The sequence below is a fragment of the Perissodus microlepis genome, chromosome 2 (genome assembly GCF_051167445.1).
Source record: "Perissodus microlepis isolate ML-2025 ecotype Zambia chromosome 2, ASM5116744v1, whole genome shotgun sequence".
NCBI classification, from domain to species: Eukaryota; Metazoa; Chordata; class Actinopteri; order Cichliformes; family Cichlidae; genus Perissodus; species Perissodus microlepis.
In genome coordinates this window covers 6,784,237-6,803,870 of record NC_140462.1, presented here as the reverse complement: position 1 = coordinate 6,803,870, position 19,634 = coordinate 6,784,237, and the positions used below count along the sequence as shown (strand labels likewise).

Here is a 19,634-nt window from a genome sequence, read left to right as displayed (position 1 = left end):
TGGACTAAAATCAGTGCTTTTTAGTGAACTCAGACAGCCACAAGCTTTCATTATTTATCTAACAAATGCATTTTATCATTCGAAAACATTTTAGTTTTACGTTTTCAGCCAAAATTTGACAAAGCTATAATAAAAATAAGCATGACTAATAAATCTTTGAGAATTTCAGTCAGTACTTTAACACTGAAACGGTAGTATGAATGTGAGTGAACATTTGATGAGTTGCTTTGTTTGTAGCCTTTCACCTCTCTTACAGTTTGCAAAATGAAATCACAAAGTCAATTTATTAACCCAGTTAAACTTCAGTGAATGGTAACTCATGGACTATTTTTATGTGAGTAATAAAAGGAGAAATGCTGTGCTCTATTAGATAGAAAATGAGGCACCTTCATGAATGTGATGAGCTGCTGACCTTATATGCAATTTCTTTATTTATCCTTTGAATATTTGAATTGAATTTATACATATAAGTCATACTTCTTCCAATTAGCACATTATATCCTCACTGCTATGTTACTGCGATTTGAAATAAATTGAAAATGATGCTTTGCAGATAGTTTTAACAGTCCACACAGTAACTGTGTGGAAGTTGTTCATTTAATCCCATAATTTAGCATTGTGGCTTTTCTTATTTGGCACTGTCAGTGAGTTTGGAATTGACTCTGTGTACGCTCGTCTCACATGCGTCCGTGTATGTGTGCGCGCGGGTTGGTCGACTGAGGGAACGCATGGTCATTTGTCGGGCAGAATAAATATCTTCACATTATGCTTTCACTCTCACATGCAGTGGTAGCACATGGAAGGTCAGTAGTTGGCTAATTCAGCCCGCGTCCAAATTATTGCCCCCAAAACCTTGAGCTGGCACAAAGCACTGCCAAGGTTAATGCTGTATGAGGTAATTGATCCAGACCTCCCTCCTGACAAATCTGCAGAGAGTGACTGAGATCCTTGTTGACTCTGCATCGCTTATGGCTGTATGGCAGCTCTCATGAATAAGGCATATGTGTATAGCTTGAGAACATGCAACATATTTGAAAGCCACCTGTCACAGTCTTTTGATGTGGGATGCTTCACATTGACACGCGGACAGCTGTGTGGGCAGATATGGAAAATGATGCTTAATTCTTTTGCTTTAAACATTTTTTTTTAAGGAGGACATCATAGGTATATATTCGCAGTATAAAAATTATTACCGTGTTTATGTATTCTAATGTGTTTTTTGGGGGCAAACTTCTGTATTATATTACCAACCTACAAATCTTTTTCTAAATATCGTCACAGCACCGTTAGCGCCATCTCCAGGGGTTGACTTGTCCCCAGGGAGCTTCCAGTATGTGCACTGACGCGTGGCCTTTTCCACTAGGACTCTGGCTTGCTTTACATCAGAGCAGCAGAGGGAGAGCATGAGAAGGGAAGGGTTGGAGATGAGAGGGGAGGGAAGAGGAAGCAAGAGAACAGAACACAAAATTCCATCTGTTCTGGGTTGGATGGCTCATTTTTTAGCCTGAAGAGAGAAGCTTTGAATCCAATTTGTGCCTCTTGCCAACTGTGTCCCAGAGTCCCTTGGGGGGACAGAAAAGTGGCAAATGGCTGATAAGCTTTACAGTGGGGCAGGTCAGGGCTGGATTGACCTGTGCTGGGATGGGCTTTGTTTGGCTCAGGAAGGGTCAGGGATGGATGTGCAATACTGTGGCAATGACCAAAGCCCTTAAATTGAATTGGATTCCAATTTTGCTGCTTTCAATTCTCTTGCCTTCTCTTCCTGCCTTCTTTGTCTCCAACTCGGATGAGGAAAAAAGAGAGAGAAGTTGGTGTGTGTGAAAGAAAAACTTGGATACTAATTGATAGTACAAAAACAAATAAATTGGATTTAAGACTCATTCAGTAGTATGTTGACAACTCTACATGGCAGTGCTGCATGCAGATGGGCAGACAAACCCTGGAAGAAGTCAGTAAAGTTTCCATTTGAGCAATATTAAAATATTTAAAAAGTTATCAACCTGGCCAGTGGACATGATAACGTTAACATTAAACTATTAAGAATTACCCAATATAAACAAACCCAACCTCAGGGGCTCACAGGCTAGTGTCCTTTTAGTGCTGGTGCCAGGCTTTGATAAATGGGAGGGTTGCATCAGGAATGGTATCCGGTGTGAAGTCTGCCAAATCAAGTATGCTTGTCCATCCAGTGTGGCATTCCCTTGGGAAATAAGGGAGTAGTCTAAAGTACTTTGTCCGATAGCCACATTAGCTGTCTTTAACTTATCATTACGTTAAGGCTTGCAATGGCAAATAATAAAACAACAATAATTTGGGAGAGTTGCACCAAATGTAACCAGTTGCGTCCATGTGTAACATAAATGGAGATTAATTTAACAGGGTAACACAATTATTTGTTTATTAAAAACTGTTACACTTCTCTAGAAGTGAAGATGAGAAAGTCTTCCAGCAACTAGCGACGAACAGTGGCAGCTTACCGTACCAAGTATGGAGCCAAGTGACCAGAAGCACAGAACTACCTCGGCAACCTAAAAATATTTAACTTATTGCACTATTGCGCAATCTTTATCCAAAAAGTCTCTTGCCCCTGTGTTATCAACCTTTGTCCTGTGTCTTAGCCCTGTGATAAACACTTCAAAGTTGCTTAAAAGTTTCTAAGTAGATTTTTCTTAAATTTTCTGTTGTGATAGAAAGCATGTGGTGCTATATAATGGCCTCTAGACAGTTTATTTCCAAGCAGTTTGTGGAGAAACAAAGTGTTGTCAGTTTATCAGTAAATTTTACGCATATTTTTTCAACCTAATATGCGTTTTATTTGACTGAGCACAAAGGAAAAATGAGTTGAAAACTCGATCTTATGAGAAGACACGTAGGTGCTACAAGAGTTTGATGGTGCAATGTTATGGTCCAGTTCTTTGAGAATAAACTTAAAGTCTAACCTCTGTGACTTTAAAGGACTATAACACATTCTCATCCCTGACGGAACAGCATGATGCCAGAGTGTGTTTCATGTGTATGGACATGTGTGTACCAGCGTGCACTTTGAATTTGGTGCCGTTTCCCTGAGGTGTTCCCGGTTCACGATACGTTCTTGCTTCTGACCGAAAAAGAGGCCTCTAAAACAAACAGCTGCTCCTGCATATTGAATGAGCTTGCAATAGATCAAAAACAGTCACTGATCTTTCCACGTCTTCTCCTCAGGGGAAAAGGGCCGCTGAAGAATACGTCTGATGTCATTAGCGCTGCCAAGAAAATTGCTGAGGCAGGATCAAGAATGGACAAGCTGGGCCGCACCATCGCTGACCATGTAAGTTAATATTAATCTGTAGACTACAGCTTTATTCTTAACATCTGAATATGTTTAGCTTCGTAAGGTAGTAACATAAAAGATTTTGTTCTGTTTCAGAACATTTTAACACATACATAATGTAAAATGGGACCAATCTCAGATCAGTGGCACATGTTTCAGACTACATGGAAAAATATTAACATTTTATGATTGGTTTATCTAATGCTATAAACTACATTAGATGTTCATCATTTAAAGACAAACAAACACACACAATTTTAATTGAAAATGGTATAGGTCAGCTTGCTGGCATTGGAATACTCTTGTTTATTTTCTATTCATTCATATCACCACATCTTTCCATGCATTACAACATTTGGCAATGCAAACCCCTCGCCTAGGAGTTCCTTTGGCACCTTGTGATCAGGTCTTCTAAAGTTGTTTTTTGTTTTGTTTTGTTTTTTAGTACAATGGTACATAACAATTCATGTTTCAGAAGTTACATGGTGGTGTTCTGTCAAGGTTTTCATTACCTGAATTTGCAAAGCTTTTCCTTTTTCTTGTTTTTCCTTTGACAAAACTTTAACAGACAAAAACAGAAAACATCCACTACATGAATTATTTTTCCCCATACTTCTTTCTTTTATTTGTTCTTTTGTCTATTTAGAAGCAAATCAAAGAAACAGGCTTGCGCTGTGGGGTCCTTTCAGACATTAACTGCAAAGTGTTGTGTGACTAGTGTCTGTGATGCAATCCTTACCAGTATTTACCATTTCTTTCAGTGTTAAACCCTCATTCTTCCATCTCCCCCCTCCCACTTCCATCACTTGTTCACATCTATTCCCTGCCCCAGTGACTATGGTCCTTGACATCAGGAAACACACATTCAATTATCCATGGCCTCATATTTCACTTAAATACTTGCACTGTAGCGCTCCACAGGGAGACATGTTACATGATTTATCCCCCAACTTATTCATGTGCCGTCTCTAACGCTGGGGCTTACTTTTTTTTCTCCAACATGTATACATTTTGGCGTTAAATCATGGAAGAGTTTAGTTATGATGTTTTTAACAAGACACAGTTGTCAGTTTGAGGCTCTCTCCCTTAAATACATCACTTGCTTTTTGTGGTTTGACTATAATAGCTGTGGGTTTTGTCAACTTGTATTCAAGAACACAGTCACTCAGAAAGGCACTCACTCATTTTAGATGTCGAAGCCAACGAGTTTTATCAAAACTTTAACAGTTCTTTTACAGCTGATAATATAGGTGAACTGCAGCAAAAGCTGGAAGCCTGTTTGTTTCTTTTAGAGTTTAAATTAAATACTCCAGGGCAATAAGTTTACAAGCTGATTTGGGATTTATCCTTTTCTAATAACTTACTATACATGTACTTTTACTGGCGAACTGCCAATTCCTGTAACCTTTATTTCCCCTCTGATTCAAACGGGAAGAGGTTTTTCAAGTATCCTTTCCATATTTCCTGCACAGGGAGAGGTCGTGGTTATTCCTTCTTGTAGCAGAAACATCTGCATCCAGCTTTAAGCAGATCATCTCCCTTCCCCCCCCCCCCCCCCCCCCCCCCCCCCCATAGTCTGACATAATGAGCTGCTAGCCTTGTCCCTGCACATCTGATATTTTATTTAAGATGGCCTCAGATCCTTAATATTACAACCCCACGTCTATCAAAAAGTAACAGTGCTACCTGTACTGACCTAATTGCATTTGAATAATCTGAATAGGGAATAAGCTCTGGAAAGTGACTTTTATATGCCTCAGTGCTGCTTTTGAAGATGCTTATTCACTTTAATGAAAACGGCGCTATCCCCCAAAGAAAACAGATGGGTAACTGTGCAGGTGTGAGTGTGCATATCTGTGTGTGCATGCCTGCATGCAAGCATGTCTGTTGACTGACATGCTTCTCCATTTGGCGGTTTGTGTGTGGATGTGTTAGATTCAGGTACCTATTTTGCATTTATGTACTAAACTTGTTGTAGGTACTTGTTTCTTTATCTTTTCTGTGTATGTGTGTTTTGGTTATGTGTACGCACTATGAGAGGATTTGGGGGTTGGAGGCACTCAAAGTATGAATAAATGAAGAGCTTTGGCTGTTGAAACAGAAGTCTTTGCCAAGAGTGAGGACCCCTTCAGCCTCTGAACCCATCCAGCTGTCCCTCTTAGCCTTTCTCTCTCAGCAGAGACCAAAACACTAGCAGATCAGGCGACACTCTCCCATAACACATCAGCCAAGGCTCCCAGGGATGGACATGGGGTAGAGATGAGGGGAATGATGGAGATGGGGGAGAGAGAAAAAGGGGGCATTGCATTTGCGTTGAATTTGCGTTGAGAGAGGTATGTCTCTCCTGAGAGATGAATCTATTAAGAGTGCTTCGCCTTTTAATTAGCAGCATAATTGCCAGGTGGCCGTTTTTAAAAATTTATTTACGCAGGCTGTTTATTTTTAGGGCCATATCTTTAACAAAGCAGGAGATGCCACAGGCCCACTTGCAGCAAAGGCAATGCGCTATAGGATGGTCTGCATACTCCATCAGCAGTGGTTAAGTGAATCACTACCAGGATGCACATAGACTGACAGAGTCTGAGAAGGAAAGGCAAAGCTGGGACTGCTCATTAACCTAGGCATATTAATCACTTGCGCTCTGTGCCTCTGGCCTGCAGGGCCTGTGAGGGTTTGCTCCTCATATAAAACACATTGGCAGATGGTCCCAGACTGATAGCACAGCATCTCACCCCACATTTCTTCTTTGTACAACTGTGTCATGATATGCTTGGTACACGAGTGCTGTGTTCAAAAGAAATGTGCAGGTGGACATGGTCTAGTTTGGGGTTTTTGAGAAACTGTTAAATATGTGTAATGGAGCCTTATTAAAATTTAAAGAAATGAGTGTAGTGCAGAGATGAGCTGCAGGATTTAGGTCATTGCTGTACAAAGGTCTGCACTGCAGTTTATTAAGAATTTATGACCTTCCTCTGCAGGGCACCTTATGAGAATTACATCTGAGGGGCCAGTAAGCAAATAATGCTATGTAATTGAGATTTATAATGCAAATGTGTTAGCCACTATGTAGCCTATAAATTGCAGCTGCTTGCCTTCTTACCAACACTTGCATGTACACATGCAAACACCAGCACATAAAATAAGGCTTACATATTTGGAGAATGGGCATGCACATGCTGTATGCATTTGTTGCGCAAGCTTTATTCTCCTGATGTTTACTGACATAATGTACTTTTCCAATTTGCATTCAATCAGTAAAGATTTATGGTGATCCACTGGCTCTGTCGCTGGTCACAGTCTGATCCAGGCTCCGGTCCTAGACACTGTACTCAGGCAGGGTTGTAAATTACCTACTGCAGAGAAGAAGGAAAGTCGCCCAGAGAGCCCACAAATTCTCAACTCAACCACCAAATGAAGATTTCTTTTTTGGATTTCTTTTTTTCTAACCAAGCACCATCAGCTCCCATTCAGTTGCATTTTATTATTTTCATCCATCCATATGTTGCACTTGTCCATTTCAGAGTTCCCGGGGTTGCTCCCCAGCTAGCAAGAGGTGGGGTACACCGAGGACAGGTTGCATGGCCGACACAGGAAAAAACGGTCAACCATTCACACTTGAATTCACACCTATGGTGAATTCAGAGCCAGAAACTATTTGCTTTAGAGCGTCAAAGTTAAATGTAAGTGTTTTAACATGACTCTCTCTAGCCGTGCTAAGTTCAGTTTTGCTTACAAGTCCGACAGTAAAATGCCTGACTGACAGGTGAAGTGTGAACATTAAAAATTGATGAGGACCTTTTAATTGGTCCCTGTGGTTACCTCGACAGTTTTTTTTTCCCCTGGTGTGCTCCCAGCTTGATGTTCTCCTGTCTGCTTCAATGTCACATTAACATTCCCAAGTGCCAATGTGATTGAATCGGCCCAAACCAAATACGGAGCTTCTTTTTAGCAGCTGCAGTTAAGAAATGTAGCTATCATCACATAGTTTAAAATGAACTGTTGGTTGCCCATGGCAGATTTATTCTTGACTCTCAATAGTAATAGAATCAGCACTAGCTTGGTAAAGTAAAAAAGAATGGGCTTTACAATTAACCTTTACTGGAAAGATTTTTGTGAACAGAAAGCAAAGGAATATCCACTTGATCAGAGGTCTTACAAAGAAGATGCAGGGCTGCAGGATAATACACTACCAGTATACTGATGGAGTCCACTGTTTTAATTTGTTTTTTATGGTGTTCATTTATCTTGATGCGTGCTCAATAGGGATGGGTATCGAAAACCGGTTCTTGTTGACAGCCGGTTCCCACTGTTTCGATTCCTTGGAATTGTTTGCCATTTTTGCAAACGATTCCCTTATCGATTCCAGTCGCCCCGAATGACGTCACCATGTTGCGGAGCGTCATTTACCTGGCAGGAAACATGGCGGCTCAAACGTTCAAAAGTTTGATTATACTTTACGAGAACGGATGACAGCAGGGCAACTTGCAATAGTTGCAAAGTAGAGATTTCATTTAAGGGAGGAAACACTACGAATATGCAAAAGCATTTGCTCACAAAACACACGATGACCTTAAATGAATGTCATGTTTTTAATTCCGCTCCGGACTCATGAATCTCAACCCAGCAGCAGCGGTAGCGTTTGTACGTCCTCTCCCGTTAATGCGGCAGGTAAATAATCAACTAACAGTGCATATTATGTTAACGCGATCTGCCTTATTACAAAACCTGCCATTACTGTGCGCTGCGCTTAGGTGACCATGATGAGAGAGACAGACAGTCTGGCTGGCTCAGATGCTGGCAGTTCTCGCTGCAGTCTACCGGTAATGTCTCCTTTCAGGCCAGGATAGACGAATGTCACCGAGCAGTGACAAGTTTGTGGTCAAAGGCTTGCACCCATTTGCCACAGCAGATGCCCCCGATTTTCGGTAAGTGAATGTGTTTAATTGTAGGCAGGGACATTACTGGATATTCTTGTGTAATTGCTACAGAATAATTTATGTTATACTTTGTTATTGCTACAGAAGAATATTTGTTTTATTATTTTACATTTACAATTTTTTTTTTTTTTACTGGGGACCCTGTGACACCCCATTGAAGAGCCATAGGCTGGATCTCTTAAGATCTCACTGTCGGGTTTGTAAGGCCATGTTACTCCTAAATTTCTATCTTGTTCAAAGAGAAGATATAAAACAAAGTTCTAAGCTATTCGACCTTAGTGTTCTCCTTTTTTAAAAAGAATCGATAAGAGAATTGAATCGTTAAACAGAATCGAAAATGGAATCGTGAAAATCTTATCAATACCCATCCCTAGTGCTCAATCATCCAGGTAAGTAAATCCCAAAACGTTGATTCTGTTCATCTGGACGTAGCATTTTCAGTGGGAGAAACGTTTCATCACTCATCCAAGCGACTTCTTCAGTCTCAGCTGACTGCACGTTTTCCCAGCCTTATAAACATAATGACTGAAACTAGCACCACTGACAAATGGACTTTGATCAGCGGTTGTTGATCAATGGTCATGACAATTTGGATATTAATGATCATGAAACTGACCTCACAGCCCATTGTTTGTCATTGGTGCAATGTTATGCAAATGTGTTGTTTATAAGGTTGGTGAAACCTGTAGTGTATTGTCACAACAAGTCAGGCATACCAATGGGAAAATGCATATCTCATCTTTGTCTTACGTGGCAAGTTTACGGTTGCGAGACCTAAATGGTTACACTTTAGAGTCCTGGGAAGTTTTAATCCATCTAGTTTTTATCCACAAGTAAAGCTGCTTTGAATTTCTTACTGCTGAGGTTTTTCAGTTCATATGCTTTTGAAGCCAACCCATTTTTCACTATTGTACTTTTTGCTGCTGTTTTGGTAAGTTTTAAACCCCATATCATATACTAAGCATTGTTTATGTTGTTGCGCTATCTTGACGTGTCTACACAGACTATAGCTGGAAATCGATCACTTCCCGTCAGTGCTTAGCCATATCTCGTACTTTAGTTCTCGCCTAAAGAAAACAGAATGGTCTTTTCAGCGCTTTGTTTCCTGTATCTCCAGAAGAGTTTGCCATGAATCTTTCCCCCCCCCTTTTTTTGTTGTTTTCCCATGGCTATAAGCACATTCTATCTCTTTCATCTCTTCTTGCAACCCCTGTGGCAGTTTTGAGGTGTAATCGCAGATAAAGGTGCCCAGCGGCTGGTTGTCCTGAAGGTCCTTTGTTATGTTAGGCATAGTTAATTATCCAGAAGCTTCTACCAGACAGAGACTTGGTCTTTCTTTTTCTCCCCCACCCAGAGTAGTTGTTCGCCTCTGTCAGTGCGCCCCAGGGTGGCTGTGGCTACAATGTAGCTTGCCATCACCAGTGTGTGAATGTGTGTGTGAATGGGTGGATGACTGGATGTGTAAAGCGCTTTGGGGTCCTTAGGGACTAGTAAAGCACTATACAAATACAGGCCATTTACCATTTTTACACTTGTATGCAAAAGTTTGCTAATTGTATATGAAATTAATTTAAAGTAAACACTGGTAGTGCATAAACATGTTTGCAGCAAAGCTTGTTATTTTGACTTTAAAAGCTAACTGAATTTGGCCTGGACAGACTGAACCTTTGTCTCCAGTATATCTGAGCAGTAATTCTGTATAGACAAGCATACCGGCAGGCAAGGGTCTGTATTGTATTATTTATTTTTTCCCCATTGAAGCTATTAAAATGCATCCGCAACACCAGACTGTCAAACTCACTTGAATAAATGTTTGAGTGTTTAAGCCTGCCTTTCAACTGTTGGAGAACAAATTACCTATTGGTGTTTTATTGTATTTTTTTTGTTGTTGTTATTTTATTTTATTCTTTTTATTTTTTATAGGGTTGAAAGATGCTTTATCAGTACAGTTGTTTTTTTTTCTAGTTTAACTTTCTAATTGCACTTACAACTAAGTCATCTTATCTAAATGGATAAATGGGTCTTTTTGAGTAAACAAGATAACTGGAAGGAAGACTTCAGGAAGCAGTCCAAATTTAGAGACTAGAGCAACAGGTCCCTCCAATAAATACAGTAAGAGAAAACACTCAATTGCCTCAGGACAGTGGAGACTACATTTTCTCATGACTGAAAAGCAAACATAACAGAAAACGCTTCTTGGGTCCCATTGTTGCATGGCTCGCCCCAACAGGTTGCTGGCAGACACATTAGAATGCCGCACCGTGAGTAAATATTGGAAATTGGCATTTCCTCTGGGTGATGCGTCCGGAAAGGTCAGCGCTGGGCGGTGGCAGCTCTGTGGCTCTGCCTCTGCTCTGTATAATAGAACTGAATAGCACTCGCCAATGATGGGACCTCACCATCCGATCATTATTTAAATCATAGATTGTGTGCTTTGTGTTGAGTAACAGAGAGAGCTTTGTTCAGCATCCTGCACTGTCATTCTTATTGCCACATTTCCTGTTTTTTGTGTGCAGTGGATTGGAAAAAAATACATTTTTGCTTTTGTTTGGATTGTGACGTGAGCTTCTCTAGAGCTACACCTTTGAAGCAAAGGAAAGAAAGAGCTACCCACTCTTTTCAGACCCACATAAATGTGTAGTACACTAAAAGTCTTGTAAGGCATTGTTACTGAAGAGATTCAATTAGCAAACTAGAATACTGATCTGGTACCCATTGTCCCCATGTGATCCATTGTTTCACCTTTCTTTTTCTTTAAAAGGTACTTCAAGAAGTGAAGGGGAGGCAAAACTACACTAGAATCTTTGACATTTCTGCCTGTACTGCTGGCTACTTTTGAAAAGATTTGTCCTTCTAGTTTGTCCTGAAAAGATAACAAGAATAGTCTCTAGTGCACCTATTCTTGATTTGCCGTCTCTCCACAGTAGCTGGCCAGGCAAAGTTGACTGTCCTATTAAACAACTGTTTTTAATTTCAGTTTATTCACTAATAAATTAAAATACAAATTCCAGTATGATCATGTACAAGATATCTTTTGCGCAGCTCAATTTGACAAATGGCTACCCACAGCTTATAAGTTTGTTCCCAAACACCAGATAATATACACTCATTCCCAACATTAGATTGTCTTACTAACCTAAATCACTAAATCTCCTAAGAATAACATTAATCCACTACATCCAGTGAGTGGTACATAAAAATCCTTAAGTTTTTTTTATAATTATAAAGTTTTGCAAGATCCTTGCCATAAAGGTTACGTAAAAAGGCTTGTATGCAATTTTAGAGCAGCACACAGACGAGACAAAAATAGGCAGTGGTGTGTTCTAATAGTTAAAAACTCACGCAAGAGCAGATTTTGTTGAGTGAACCGTTTCAATAACAGGCTAGATTATTAACTTGACTACCGAGGGAAAGTTCTTGCACAGCCTGCAGATGCAATAACATTTAGGTTGTAAAACTACACCTAAAGTATTAATTATTTATAGCATAAAGTCTAAAAGCAGAGATATGTTGCCCTTTGATCCACCTGGTTTTAGGGAAGCGTTCACGTAACAGTGCGGGTAGTTATTGAGGTACCTTAGTTTTACCACCTGCATTTATCGTACTTCTATTTCCATTTGCAGCACCCAAACAATTCAAGGTGCTCTTGTCTCTTCTTTTTGCAACTTATGTATTCACATGTCACAGTCAGAGCAGCGTTGCAGAGTTTCCTGAGTGCTAAGTGAAGCCAGCAGCTGAGCTGAGTATGAGCACAAGTGATGCTTTCACAGTGCCCTGCTTCCAGCCATCTGAATACTTCCCCAAGCCTTCATTAGCATGGCTACTGCATTCAGCCTCATCCCAGGTCTTTGCGTTTGCATCTCTCTCTCTCTGTTTCTCTCTGACTTAAATGCCCCTCCCAACTACAGTTGAATCCTTTCGTCTACCTTCCTTTTCCCCAGTTGGATTTCTACTTCTTATTTACTCCTCCACTCTGTTCCCCCTCTGGCTCACTCTTCATCCCTGTCTTTTCTCCTACTTATTTTTCTTTTTTTTCCCTTTGCTTCTTCTTTTTTTAAACCTCCCTCTTTCTACCATTTTCTGTGGTCTCACAGCCTTGTATTAGTCCTCTGCTGTACAATGATCATCATCTTTTTCCATACCGTTTTTAATAGAATGTCAACACTTAATTTGTCCTCTCTGCTTAGCCTGTCCTATTAGTCAGCAGTAGATGGTGATAATACAGAAAACGGGAATGTTGTTATTAAAATGTACATGGAATATCTAAAGAACTGTCAATAAATTGTAATTGTAGATGCTTTAGGATGTTTGTGTCCTATATGTAGATGAGGCCTATTTGAGTAGTTAAAGGATACGTTGGTTGTATGTTCTATTCTGCTGTGATGACCCATCACGTATGAATGAGTACAGTTGTACTGGGTGGGATGGTGTTTAAATTCATGCATGCATGGCTGTATGGCTGGGAGTGAGTGCACTATACTCAGCCGTGCACTCTGTTCTCCCACTAGGGATACTGATGCGCTCAGCAGGATTAGACGCATCATAAGTCCTAGTCTGTTTGAAGTGTCCAAAAATCAGGATCCTACTTATGTTTCCTCTTCCTCCCTCCTTTAATACAGAAACGAAAACGGGGGTTTTGTTGCCTTTGGTTAGGTTGACGCACTTGAGGAGGAGTACAAGCCATTATAGCCAAGTGGGAGATACCCCTATGCCCCACTGTGTCACTTGCATGCTTATATACAGTGTTTCTTGTTTATCCCAAGACATGCAAGCACTCGTTTACACTCGTGTTCTTTAACACTGACCTCACAAGCTCTGTCCCAGAGAGCTTTTATCAATTAAAAGATTGGCCCTAATTATCTCCATTTCACCTTTTCTGTGCGCTCAAAATTAACAGCTGCCAAAGGACTCCTCCCTCTGACATTTTTCACAGACATGGTCATCCCAAATATTTTCATAGATATTTTGTGTTTGGTAGGTGATGTTGACAATTGCCAGCCTTTGATCGTATAGAATAGCCAGTCTGATTGTCGCTGACATGCTAGCTGTGACTCAAGTCACTGTAATGATCTGATGTAAAGCATCGGAGCCCCATCAGACTGCTTAGATCCTTCACTTGATGAGCAGCTAAGAGTACTGTGGCCTAATTACTCTGGTAGCAGGGGGCTTGTTTAGCAAACCAGGTAGAGCCCAAATGTAATTACGATGCTATAATTCAAAAAGGTTGCCAGTGCTAAACAGACATTTTTTGAGGCTCTTCACTTTGAAATAGCTTTTATAACTTTAATGCTTCAGTGTATTCTCTTTTTTTGTGTGCTTCTGGTTGGCTTTTGATAGGCCTTGGGAACAAAAGTAAGACTTTTTTTTTTTTAAAACTTGCATGAACCTATGGTCTCCAAATTGCTTAACTGCGCATTTTAAGGTTTCTCTGCACCATTACATGCCCACTCACTGATTAGACTGTATTTACCGAAGCCTGTTTGAGTGCTTTTCCAGCCCTGAGAAGTTTATTTGCACTTTCATGCCTAAGGTCATTGCTTAAGTTGTTGGCATGAAGGTGTTTTCAAACTCTTTTCTTCTAAGAACTCAAATTACTGAAGGCAGATTTTGAAAACAATCAATGAACTGTGCTTGGGTTTACACTTTCAGTAAAAAAATAAAATAAAAAGACTTCACACAACATTCATATCAACACTAATTGATTGACAGCAGTGTTTGCCTCCTACTAGAATTTGCATTCTGTGTGACTTGATCATATTTAACCTTGTGAAAATGAGTTATCTACCAGGTTGTGGGCGTGTGTTTTTCATTTTTGCTCAGAGCACTTTCATTTTGTGCGTGTCTACCTTACCTGTCACACTGCTACTATCTTATTCTAAGGAGCTTGGAAAGAAAAACGTCTGGACTCGAATGAGAGGTGAAACGTCTTCAAGCAACTCAAAGAAGTCCAGACGCTTTTCTTTCCAAGCTCCTTAGACTACGATGACCTGGATGACTGAGAACCTTCACAGACATGCTACTATCTTATCCTGATAAAGCTGAACATAATTGCATTTATAGTAAATTTAACAGTGCCAGCAAGTGACTAAACTGATTAGCAGCTACATGCAAACAGGTAATATTATTGATAGAAAGCTGTGCATAACAAGGATGCTTGCATGTAACCTGTATGTGTGTGTGTGTGTGTGTGTGTGTGTGTGTGTGTGTCTCTCATAGTGTCCTGACTCCAGCTGTAAGCAGGACCTGCACGCCTACCTGCAGCGTATTGCCTTGTATTGCCACCAGCTTAACATCTGCAGTAAAGTCAAGGCCGAAGTTCAGAACCTGGGAGGAGAGCTGGTGGTCTCAGGGGTAAGTTTAGCCTTTTCATTTTATCCTCAAGCACTTCAAGTTGTATATTCCAGTTTTCATTATCTTTCAACCTCACATCGGATCAGGCTGAAACGAGTGTTGAACTGAGTTTGAGTTTGAGATCGGATTTTTGTTTTGAGGATTGCAGGCTGGTAAAACTTGGTGACAGTGATGCAGCTTCAAACGTGGCCAAAGTGGCAGTAATTGAGAAGAATGAAGAGACTGAGTAGTGGTGCAAACTGTGCAGGTTTCAGGAAACTTGAGCTGCTTTGTTGTCAGCTTCATGGGATAATCAATGTAAACAGAACTGCACTTGTGTATAGTGAAATCTCAGAGGAATGCCTTTAATTTCTACAGCAGTTCTTAAATCAATAGAATCCCACAGCTACTTTTAAAAGTTTTATTATCTGTTGTTGCCCAAATAAATTAAAAATACAGAGGCTTAATGACACCGGCTGCTGGTTGTGATTACTTAATGATTTATTCTCTGAACTATAAGTTGCAGCTTAAATTTTAAATTTTAATTGAATAAACACATAACAGCATTTAGTGGCTTTCTCTGTGCTGGAAAGGACTAATGTTGCCCTGATGTTTCCTAACCTTTTTACTACCTCAGATAGCACTTTGCAATAAAAAAAATTACAAGTCCTTTAAGCACTAATTAACCACTTACTTGCCAGTTAAATTCATTTAAATATCTGTGCAGGGAATAATGAATTACTTCCTCCTTTCTGTTGGGCAGAAATGAGAATATCCTTCTACTACTTTGAGTCAAGTGTGAGCGGCGTCTCTGGGGCTGTTAAGTGTGGGGATTAAATTGGTGTGACCTTTTTACATATTCAAAATTTTGTCACACGTGTTTGTATTTCAGACAAGGGACTGGTTGTTAATGCTTTAGTCTGAACTCTTCCCCACAAAACTGTAGAGATGGATTTAGTTCACTTTTAACTTGACATGAGCTTAAAAATGATTTAATCAGCCTTTGCTTTTATAATTTTACAAAGCTGACCCTGTTCTTTTTTTTTTTTTCCTTTTCCTGCCCCCACTCCAACATCTCCTCCACCATATCAGTTGGACAGTGCCATGTCACTCATTCAAGCAGCAAAGAACCTGATGAATGCCGTGGTGTCCACTGTCAAGGCGTCGTACGTCGCATCTACCAAGTACCAGAAGAACAAGGGCATGGAGGCACTCAATATGCCCGCTGTTTCCTGGAAGATGAAAGCTCCTGAGAAGAAGCCTCTGGTGAAAAGAGAGAAGCAGGATGATGGCCAGACCAACAGAGTCAAGAGATCTTCTCAAAGGAAGCACGTGAACCCTGTGCAGGCTTTGAGTGAATTCAAAGCTATGGATAGCATCTAGACCCCTGACCTCCAACCCCACACATTTATTGTTTAAAAATAACAAAGGATTTTGACCAATGAGTTTTTCTATAGATTGAGCATGTCACTCTATCAAAGAGAGAAGCTTTTAGCATATTTCTTCTATCTTTCCATAGACCGCTTGTCTGTTTGACCCAATATATTCCTCCACTGCCTCATTTTTATTCCACCAGCTCAAATTTACTCTTGTCTAGTATCAAGTGTCTATTCTTCAGAAAGGGAAATCAACTGGACAAAGTTATTCAGTAGGTGAATTTAATGGATATGGGCTTGTGGTTATTTTGTATCCTAACCAGTTTCAGAATAAAACTGTGGGGTCTCCTGGGTGTAAGGCTTGATTACGGCAAAATGTGTTCTGTACTGCAGATATCAGCTATGCAAAATTTCAACTGCCTTATTTTTACCTTTAGTCATAACTGCAGTTAATTTGGATGTGGAAGTCTAACTGGTAGGATTTAAACATGTTTTGGTTCAGCCAAGTCGAGATATTTCCATGTGTGCCTGCATTTTTTTTTTTTTTTTTTATGCCATTATGTATTTTGTTATGACACTATAAAAAAAAATCAGACCAACTTTAAACTTTATTGTCAGCACCGTACAATTTGATCCATTGGTACCCCTTGATTGTCAAAGGATATTTCCTTTTAATTTAACCATCTCAAATTGTATTTGAATGAGTTTTATTGTTGTTACTGTTATTGTATTGTCTTCAGAAACCAAAGGTGACGGTTTATTCTTACCCTTCTCTTTTGCTACATAACTGATCTACTTGTGTGAACCTACACTTTAAGGCACAGGTCTCCAGCAGTTGAGTCAAACTTTGTTAATTAGCAATAGCTCCTCTGTGTTTAAGAGAAGCCAGTGGGCTAAAGAATGAATACACAGTTGTTGGTACTGTCCAAAGCCCACAAGCTTTCATTAGCTGTCAATGAGACCAAACACCACTGCATTCTCAACATGTCCAAACTGAGGGATCAATATGTTTTTCTCTTCACATCTTAGAAGTTGGCAAGGTATGGAAATGATTATCTGCCTCTTAACTCTTATTGTGTTGCTTGTCCTTTAAACTAATAAAGATTTTATATATAATGCACAGTCTTTAAGAAAACACACAAACCGCTTGTTAGACTTTACAGAGTTCAAATAAAAGCAGACGTTGTTAGCAGCGTGGTTTGCAGACATGTATGGTGGTGCATTGGTTTGCAGCAAGGCTTTTAAATCTTGCTGTTTTGATCTTGGAACTGAATTTGTTTTGCTCATTTGACATCTGTAAACCATAGCAGGATGGGCATGCATGTTTTTTAGGGAACCGAGCATTTTGAGTGTTTTTGTTATTTAGGGTTTTTTTTTCCCTCCCTACTGTTAACCTTTTGCTGTATTTGAGTCTTGAGTTGATATCAAACTACATTGCTGTGGATTGTTTTGTTATTGAGAGCTGACGTATTAGTGGACACTTGGTAAATTTAATGTGTCTGCTTTATATCTTAATAAACTTTAAAGTGAATCCAATCTGTTATTTCGTAATTTGTCTTTGCACCACTGCCGACTAAAGTAATGTGCACTGCTCAAAACAATTAAATAAACACTTTGAAAACAAATCAGATCTCAGTGGGAAATGGATAATGCTGAATATCTGTAAGCTCTGGGAAGAAAAGGATGTTACATCATTTGATGGAAATTAAAATTACCAACCTGCAGACGGCTGAACTCAAAGACACCCCAGAATCAAAGTGGAAGAATATGAAGCCAGTCCATTTTGCTGAAATTACTATTGCAGAATTACAAATTGGTAGAGTAATTTGCAGGATCCCCACATGCTTGTATGCACTCTCTTTATCAAACTGTGTCCTGGTCTCCCACATCTGGGCCAGAGCCCCTGGATACTCTGAGTTGCCACTTGATAGCATTGGTGGACCGAAACATATCCCAGAGGTGTTCTACTGAATTTGAGTCAGGTGAGGACGGGGTCCTTTATCCTCCAGGAGGTGCCCACTGACTCAACATGTGAGGCTTGGTTTTGTTGTGCACTAGGAGGAACCCAGGAACCACTGCGCCAGCACAGGGTCTGACAATTTCATCCTCGATAACTAATGGAAGTCAGGGTGTTGTTGCCTAGCCTGTACATGCTTCAAATGGATTAGCCTCATCAGACCATTACTCTCTGATTGTTTGGTCAGAGACTTTCACACCAGTGTTTTGTTGGAGGTCATTTTGTAGCTGAAAGTACTCATCTTGTTCCTCCTTGCACAAATGACCAGATATCAGTCCTGCTGATGAGTTATGGACCTTCTATGTTCCTGTCCAGCTCTCCTTGATTAACAATCTATCTGCTGGAGTCTCTTCCATGTTTGAGGCTTTGCTGGGAGACACAGTGAACCTTCTGGTACATATAGATGTCCCATCCTGGACTACCTGTGCAACCTCTGTAGGGGCGAAGGTCCAGGTTTCGCATCATGCCACCAATAATGATACTGACCCTAACCAAAACTAGTGGGGAAAAGGAGGGAAAAATGTGAGGGGCCTCCACTGTGAAACCATTCCTTTTTTGGGGGTTGTGTCATTGTTGCTCCTCTAGTGTACCTGGTGTTAATTTCATTAACACCAAAGCAGCTGAAACTGATTACCCCCTCTGATATTTAACTGACCAGATCAACTACAAAGTTTAACTGACATGATGCTACACTCTGATTAACACATGTTCCTTTATTTTATTTTTATTTCTCCCCTCACTTGAACTACACTTTTCTTACATGCTTTATCCCCTGTTGTACCACTTTTAATTTGTTTTGTAGTAACACATTATAGTATGTGGGGAGGGGGAAAGCCCCGAAGAGTAATGTTTGCTCTCAAAACAAGTTTTAGCATGCCGCCTAATGTGCTGCTCTGCATAATTATGTTGTACGCCTCCCATATAGACTTATTATTTTGCAACATACATTGGGTCCTGCTGCTGTCGTTTGATGTTAAAAGCTGCACTTTTAACATCAAACACTTTCTTTAGCCTGGTGCTGGTGCTTATTAAACAATAGCCAATGAAGTTGGACTGCAATATGTGAAGCAGCCAAGAATTTATATTGCTGCAGTAATCACACATCAGACTATATCTGGGTCATTGTAAGGACACTGAGAAGACAAAACCACCTTTTTTTTAAATTTTTAAATATGAAAGTCAGTTTAAGTATGGTGCAAGATTGTGTGAGTCAGTTTTGTTTTGTTTTTTTACTGTACCTCATTTAACTTAATAAAAAATATAATTTCCCAGAATCACTTAGAAAAAAAAAACCCCAAAAATGGATGCAGTAAAAGATTTCCATATCACTGTTGGCTGTAATCACACTGTTTTTGAAAGCTGCATTAGGAAAGAATACATATTTTCCAGCTCCTTGTATAAGATTTTATGTGAATACATTTACTTTAAAAAAAAAAAAAACATTGGCAAACATGGAACATTAAATAGAAAGACTAAAAAGGTTGATGCATGGTGATAGCTGGAAAATAAATAAAAAATTCATTTGGCGCACCTGTTCAAAACAACAATCAACCAATCTATGCCATTAAAATTAAGGCAGTTCTGAGAGCAAACGGGGGTCCAATCTGGAACTATCAATGTATAACTCATGAAGTGGGCAATGAGTGTACATCTCAGTTAAAAAG

The 19,634-nt window shown here is 39.9% G+C and overlaps 1 protein-coding gene across 1 annotated transcript in view; it reads left to right on the top strand.

Annotated features, from left to right (window-relative positions):
• ctnna1 (catenin (cadherin-associated protein), alpha 1) overlaps window positions 1-17,484 on the top strand; it is a 73,998-nt gene extending 56,514 nt beyond the window's left edge. Inside the window, exons 16-18 of the mRNA XM_084942395.1 lie at window positions 3,202-3,307; window positions 14,464-14,598; window positions 15,670-17,484. Coding sequence (XP_084798521.1) covers window positions 3,202-3,307; window positions 14,464-14,598; window positions 15,670-15,960 — 532 coding nt within the window. The 3' untranslated portion in view covers window positions 15,961-17,484. The remainder of the gene's footprint in view (window positions 1-3,201; window positions 3,308-14,463; window positions 14,599-15,669) is intronic.
• The last annotated feature ends 2,150 nt before the right edge of the window (window positions 17,485-19,634 follow it).